The sequence below is a fragment of the Microtus ochrogaster genome, chromosome 19, assembly GCF_000317375.1.
Source record: "Microtus ochrogaster isolate Prairie Vole_2 chromosome 19, MicOch1.0, whole genome shotgun sequence".
In the NCBI taxonomy this organism is placed as follows: Eukaryota; Metazoa; Chordata; class Mammalia; order Rodentia; family Cricetidae; genus Microtus; species Microtus ochrogaster.
Window position 1 is genome coordinate 17722987 of NC_022021.1, and position 7990 is coordinate 17730976.

Genomic DNA, 7990 nt, shown 5'->3' on the forward strand with positions numbered 1-7990 from the left:
AGGCAGAGGGTTGGACTCAGCCTCACTGGTTTGAGCCTTTCTATGCACGGAGCTGAATTTGTTCTAACAACGCCTGTGGCTATTCGGACACTAGGGCTTTCGTGTGTGTGTGTGTGTGTGTGTGTGTGTGTGTGTGTGTGTGTGTGTGTGTGTGTGTTGGGGGGCTGGGGGAGAAAATAACGAATTTTAAAAACTATGTGCCCCTAGTGCTGTAGAGATGCAGTTCAGACACCACCTGGTTCCTTTACTCCTTAAAGCAATGAGGTGAGGGCGAATACAGCAGTTTTTATGAGATGCGGCCCTTGTAATGGACGCAGAGATACATACAGCCTTCATTGCTAATAATTCACCACTGAATGCCCAGAGTGAACATTTGAAGGCTTCAATCAATGGTGAAAGAAACATCCTTTTAGGTAGGGCACGAGACTGGGCAAGCACTATTCTCCCTGGAAAGCAGTCTGGGGATAGTTTACAGAGGCTTGGCAGCACGGGGTGCGGCTGCTCAGTGACGGGTCCTTGTGCCCTGGGAACAACTATAAAGTTAAGGGCCCTAGGATGTATGGGGCGAGCGTAGCGCTCCTGCGCTCAGGCAGGTCAGCGTCTGCGCCCACTGCTGGAAGAGTCCATTAACGATGGCCAAGGCGGGGAGTTCCAAAGCCAGAGTGCGACCTGGCTGCCCGCTGCGCAGAGGAGGGCGCACAGCCACCCCCGCTCGAACGATCAGGTGAGTCCAGCCGCGGGACGAAGTCCTATTGGAGCACAGGAATGGGGGGGGGGGGGTGGGAGGGTCGGGGCGGTGAAGCCTTAAACCAGAGGGACTGGGCGGGAGAGGATTAGTGGCAGAGGACGGGACCCTGCAGAGGGGTAGCACGGGCTGTGAAGGGAGCCCCGGCGCAGGCGGGGACCGGAGGGCGCGCAGATGTCGGTAACCCCAGAGCCAGGTAGAATATGACTTGGCGTTGGTGCTGCAAGAATCCAGTGGGTCGGAGAGCGCGACAGCATCCCATAGGCTGTTCCCGGGCAGCGCCTGCTGCACCTGTTGCTGGAGGTGGGAGAGCGGGCGGCACGGAGGGCGGGAGAGCTGGGGCCGGCCGCGGGTAACGGGACAATTGCCCAGTGCCTGCCATCCACATAAGGCGGAGGCTTTGCATAACCATCTCCAAAACTGCCATCTCAGAGAAAGGGAGCCTGGGATGAGCAGGGTAAAGTTTCCATCTTTCCCTTTCTGCTCACTTGAAACCTAAACTCTAGTTTTAAAGTTGGCCTGGAAAAATAATTGGCTCAGAACTTCAGGGGGTCGATAAAACTTATTCATGGGAAGGCTGAGGTAAATTTAAGGAGGCTTGTTAATGTTCAAGATACTGCGTTAGGAAATTTCAGAAAAATACATTATTGTCAAGGAGTCAGAAATTAGGTTAAAGTGTAAAAATGACACATGAGGAGAGGTATATACACATATCTTTACATTTTAAATTGTAAAAATGACACACGAGGAGAGGTATATACACATATCTTTACATTTTAAATTGTAAAAATGACACATGAGTAGAGGTATATACACATATCTTTACATTTTAAATTGTAAAAATGACACATGAGTAGAGCTATATGCACATATCTTTACATTTTAAATTGCCTGAACTATTTTGGATTTTTTATTGGGAAAATGACTTTAAAGTGCAACATTAAGTTGTATGAACTTGTGTATGCTAGTCATTGTACAAAATCTGTGGTCTTCTTTTTAAAGTGTACACGATGTGCTTATAAGTAAACTGCACATTCTTAGAAACTGCTCTTAAGATTTTATTTTGGATAGGAAAAGCTTAACATATATCTTAGCTGGTTTAGCACCGCTTAAAAACGTCCTGCGAGAGTTCCGACCACCTTCTGTTTCTGAAGTGAACCTTCTCCCTTTGTGTCATTTATCAAAAGAACGACATCAAAGAAATAGAGAAAAAGACATCAAGAAGAAAAGTAGAAAGTAGATCTTTACCAGGATAGCGCTCCCAGAGTTTAATTCTGGGTGGTTTCCTAGGCTAAGTAGTGAACTCTTACCCTTCTACAAACGCGTTCTGAGCTGTTAAAATGTGCACGTGTGATTAGCCACTACATCCTGATGCTGCCATAATTCACGATCACTGTGGACATAGAAACCATGAAAGCTTTCTGGAGCTTGCTTTCGTCACTTACAGTAAAGCTATTGGATTAGGTGATTGCAAGGATTTAGTCCAGCTAAACATTACATCGCTCTAGAGTGTATCTTAAAAAAAAAGCCACGCAAAATATGATTGAATGATCATATTTCCATGATGGATATATATCTATATGTCTTTATTGACATTAAAATTCCATAGAGACAGTAAGTAATGGGCTCAGTGAAGTCCTTTATAAAGACCTTACTGGACATATCACTATCATAAACTGGAAAATATTATCCTATTTCCTAAACAATGCCACTGAGGCTGGGAAATTTCAAGATTCCTGCTTCAAATGGCCAGTTACTAAGAGCTAATCAATGGTCTTTCTTGAGTAGTTTTCACATCTGCATTATGCTGAAGATTAGGAACAGAAGCTTAATGCCTATAGACTGGAGAAATCTGACTGTCCTGTGTGTCCACACGGGACAAAGGCTAACCATGTGAGCACATCCCATCTTGACGCCGTCAGATGTAGGAGTAATGAGTTAGTTAGCATCCACACCAGTTAAGAAAATAATTTAGTTTTATGCTATTGGATTCCTATTGTATTTAATGTCATAGAATAATAATATGAGATATTATTTGGGGTACAACTGTTCTTGCAGAAATAAAAAATACTTGTTAGAAGTGATGTGACAGACTAGAGGGTCATGTTACACCAGATAGTGTCAGCTGCCTTTCCCCTTGGAGGTGCCATGCTCAAGACAATGGGGGACACTGTGTTCTGAGAGAAGGGGAGTCAGCAGCTAGTTGGGACCAAAGGCTTTGTTTACATTCCCATGATGAACGGCAATCCTGTGTGGCGTTTGCCCTGTGTACTCAATTGGCCAGGAATACTACTATGCTCTTTACATAGATTCACTTCATAATTAGCCACAAATTATGATTCTGACTTCCATGGAAGTAACTAAGGCAGAAACATCTACGTCATGGGAGAAGTTCCCCACCTTATAAAGTACTTTCTTGTCTTATCTCTGTGGGAGACACAGATGAACTTCTGAAGTACCAAGAAAAGCCATAGAGCCAAACTGGACGAACTTCTTTTTATTTATGTGATGAAAGTGGGACTTAGGAGAGTTGAGAACCAGTTAAGGCCAAACGTTCTCTTCACTTTGGCCAACAGAGTGGTCCCTTCTGTAAACTGATGCCTCAGTGTGTCACTCACAGATGGCAATCCATGCATGCCCTTTTAATATTGATGCCCTTTTATCAAAAACGCCAAGGTTGTGCCAATTAGAAAGAAAAACTTTTAAGCACAGCACCTGTTGTCCCTTCTCTAGTTTAGGGGTGGAAATTGTTCATCGGCTGAGACGATGCCCTGCTATCTGTTTGTGTTTCTGTTGGGAGTAGGAAACACCCAGGGTAGAGTCACAGTTCTTACTTCCTGAAGGGTGGCTCGAGGACTCAGATGCTGCAGGTGGGCTGAGCTCTGTACATAACTTCGTTAGGTTTTGAAATGGTCAAGACCATGTAAAATCACGTGGGAAGTTCAGACAGTGTAATGAATAAAAGTCCCCATAGCCTCCCTCATCTGAGCACTGGAGAAAGCTACCCAGAGAGACAGCCTTCCCCAACTCGGTTGACTCAGTGAAAGCTCGATAATTTATTGAAACCATTCATGGTCTAAAGTTAAATTCAGTCTTAGTATTCTGTTATTCCCATGAAGTTCAGATATATAAATAAAAGTATTGGTTGAAAAATGAAGATAAGCGTATTACCATCAAACAGCGGAGAATGAAGCAATACAGGAAATCGATTTCTCAATCTGGAAGCACAGGCGACATCACTGTATATAGGGAGGGCTCCCCCTAAACTGGGTTGTCAGGCCACACAGGAGGGAAGCCCCAGCACTGCAGCTCATGCTTGATGGTGGTGTAGCAGGGACGGGTGGGAGCACAAAGGCTGTTTTGGGTGTCCACTGTGACACACTATCCACTTTAGAATGTGCTGGAGCAAGTCACTCCCCCAGCTGCTGGGCAGGTGGTCAGAGGCCTTTTCTTGTGCACTCAGGCAGAAGTCTGGCTGTACCTCAAAGAGAGGGCAGGATGCTTACAGGACGTTTCTCACTCACTCTTAATGACTCTGAATGCCTAGAGTGAACCATTTAAACAGTAGGGAAATATTGTCCATTGGAGTAACTGTTCATACATGAACTTTGGAAATAATACAAAATTATTAGCTTATAAAAGAAAGCTGAATTGTCTTGAAGAGAGTCAGTGAGAGCACTCTCCCTCTACATGCGAGTGTAATTACACTGAAAACGGTTTCTAAAGATATTCATTGTATGAATCTCATGAATTTGTTTTTCAAAACTTTTCCTGAGGTGATTTTTTTTTTGGTTTATGCCATCTACTTGAGCATAGAGTCCTTTCATGTTTTCTGTTAGGGCTTCCCATGGATTTGAGCCAATGGACTCTTCACATCTTGGCACATGGACATTATTCGAGGTGCTGGGAGAGGCTCAGCAAATTTCCCACATCGTAAGGGTTATGGAAAAAGCTATCTTTATGAATAGGTTTCAAATAATTCTCAGCAAGCCGAGGGGACAGACGTGGAGTAAAAATGCATTTCATTCTCTGAAGCACAAGGTCCCCTGTCTGTCTTTAGTTCCCCTGAAAGGCAATTAGCATTTCAACTAGCCCATTTGGTTACAGGCACTGAAGTAGTTGGTTTGCAATTTGCTTCTCTCTGTCTGAGGCCTCTGAGTGCTAGCTCTTATATAATCCTCTCCAAGTAGCTGCCTCTCCAGCATAGTTTTTGTTGCTGCTTCTAAATCCTTAACCAGCCCAATGCCATAGGGCAAGGAAAATTAAATGTCAAGCTAATGAGGGGATAATTATAATTATAAATAGCCATCTTTACATGTGGCATAGGTTGAAAGATATAAAATAGCTTTATATAAAGTGTAACTGTAAAAAGGCACTTGTGTGTCATTATTAGTAGTTTATTTCTGCATGCAATGTCCACCACAAATAAAGGGGATATAACTGCCTTTAATGAGCTAAGATGACACAAAGTTAACAATGAAGAAGCATTTTTTAATACTAACTTTACTTCTTTATGAAAGAGTGATATTCCACAAAGGGAGATGAGTTAAAGGGGAAAATATTCTTAAATGTTCTAATGAGCGAGGGAGTGCTCTGAGGACGATTTTGGGAAATTGTAAGGTTCTATGTCTTCATGCTAACTGAAAATAGAATTTTGTTAGCTTCTTTAGTAATGAATTTTGATAATTGTGTACTATTATGCTTCACCTATATCCACACACCCCTCTGCAGGAAACACTGCATTTATCTGTAACATGAAGGGTTGGCTTGTGGGGTTTCTGTCCTCCCACCAGGTCCTACAGCCGGCAAGTCCCAAAGAAAATCACACGGAGAGTCTACATTAGGTTATAAACTGATTGGCCCGTTAGCTCAGACTTTGTGTTAGCTCTTATACTGTATATTACCCCATTATCCTTAACTATGTTAGCCACATGGCTCGGTACCTTTCTTAGCCTAGTAGATTACATCTTGCTTCTCAGTGATCTGGGCAGGAATGGAAGGAATGGGCTTCCTCCTTCCCAGAATTCTCCTGTTCTCATCACCCTACCTCTACTTCCTGTCTGGTTGACCCGCCGATACTTCCTGCCTGGCCAATCAGCATTTATTTAAAACATTATTGACAGAATACAGACAATTCTCCCACACCATTTATTGTAATCCTTTTGCAAGGATGATTGAGCCGATGGTAGCCTTAAATTCGAGTCACGGGACAGCAGTTTGGTGTTGCTCATTTTTTCATGAGCCACTGCTTTCACATGTTTGCCCTTATGCAGATTATTTGAAAATAAAACAATGTATGTAATCCTCAGATATTGACCAGCTGAAAGAAGACGTGAGAGAACTGTTTTAGATAGAATCCTCGCAGACCATTAGGGCAAGTTTGGGAAACTCCATAGGTAGCTACCCATTCTCTGCATTGTTAATCTGTGCTCACAGTGCTCATTGTGCAGCTACCCTTAGAGCTTTAGCATGAGATTCAGCTAATTCCCACTGCTGATGAGTGGGTGTGGCGTGAAGAGGGCTCACAAGGTATCTGAAGACTGGTTAAATACACTTGGAGTGTGGCTAGAAAAAGTGTGACAGAGGAGAGGGTGCTGACAGGTCAAGCAATGGGCTTGGGAGTACCTCAGATCAAAGGCACAAGGAAGAAGCATCTAGGCCTTTTCCCAAACAAGTTATTTTCACCTTACTCGAATTGGTGATGGAAGCACAGGGGACAGAGGGAAGCACACATTTCTCTTTCAAACATTGAGATATAATTTATAGTGATGATGTTTTGTGTCTTGTCTCTGTCACTTAGCATGTTTTTAATGAGTCACCATGTCCCTGAACTTTTTATTTTATTGACAAATGATACTTTATTGTATGAATATAGCTTTCATTTATCATTTATCAATTGATGGGTAATTTTACAATCTCTGTTTTGTGACTATCATAGTGCTGTGTAATATCTGTGTGGCAGCTTTTTGTATGTATGTCAGGATATATATGTTTAAATTTTATGGTGATATACTTATGAGTGGTATGTCTTGATTGTTGATTGGCCTATGTCTTACTCTTTGAAGAACTGTTGGCAGTTTTCAAGGTGTGTGCATGCCACTTTGCATTTATTCTTTTCAGCAGTGTATGAATGTATTAATATTTATTTCCTCAATCCATACTAAAAGGTTTTCTTTTTATTTTAGCCATCCTCCTAGGTGTAAAGAATGATTTCTTTGCTGTTTTGATAGTTTCCCAGATTAAGAGTGATTTTTTTTCATGTGGTTCATATGTTCTTTGGGGAACTATTTTTATTGGGTCTTTTGCTATTTACAAATTGGTTATTTGGTTATTTTTGTTGAATTGTAGAAACTGTTAGAGAATTCTGGGAAGAATTTTATACCAGACATGGCACTTGTGAATATTTCTGTCACTGTACAGATTTTTTTAATTGATATTTATTGAGCTCTACCTTTTTCTCTGCTCCCCTCCCTGTCTTTCCCCTCCCCTTCAACCATCACCCAAGGTCTCCATGCTCCCAATTTACTCAGGAGATCTTGTCTTTTTCTACTTCCCATGTAGATTAGATCTATGTATGTCTCTCTTAGGGTCCTCATTGTTGTCTAGGTTCTCTGGGATTGTGATTTTTTTAATTTTCTTGTTAGTATCCTTGTCCTTTGGGAGCTGGGGAGGGACCTAAAGCATTGATGGGCTCATTTATATACATCTTAGTTTCTTGTGCCTTGTTATCGCTTCTATAAACCGTTCCCTTATCCAAGGCCACAGAGATTGATTACAAGGGCTTTCACTTCAGTTTTATAGTTTTACTTCTCACGTCTTATTACAGTTTCTTGTTAGATATTTTTTATGTGGCATGAATTTGGGGTCTAACTACCTTCATTTCCATCTGGGTGTGCAGTGTCTACACACAATTTGTTGACAAGATTATGATTTTGTCCTCCTAAAAAAAGTATTTAAGAAACTTAGCTGTGACATTGTACTGTGTAACCTACTCATGTTTAATGTGATTATTGATATGACGGGGTTAGTGCCGTCACCTTTCCTTGCCTGTTCCCCTTCTACTGCCTCTAATTTTCCAAAGGTATTTTTCCAGAAGTGTCTTAGTCTCCTGGTTGCTCCCTTTGATATGTTGTTTTCATTTATTTTGTTGGTTGCCCTAGGCATAACCTTTTAACAATCAAATTCAGTTATTTTTTTTTAAATTTATTTATTTATTATGTATACAATATTCTGTCTGCATGTATG

General features: G+C 41.8%; 1 protein-coding gene across 1 annotated transcript in view; it reads left to right on the plus strand.

The window, feature by feature from the left end:
* Positions 1–905: 905 nt before the first annotated feature.
* Adgrv1 (adhesion G protein-coupled receptor V1) overlaps positions 906–7990 on the plus strand; it is a 549406-nt gene continuing 542321 nt past the window's right edge. Inside the window, exon 1 of the mRNA XM_026783832.1 lies at positions 906–1048. Coding sequence (XP_026639633.1) covers positions 949–1048 — 100 coding nt within the window. The 5' untranslated portion in view covers positions 906–948. The remainder of the gene's footprint in view (positions 1049–7990) is intronic.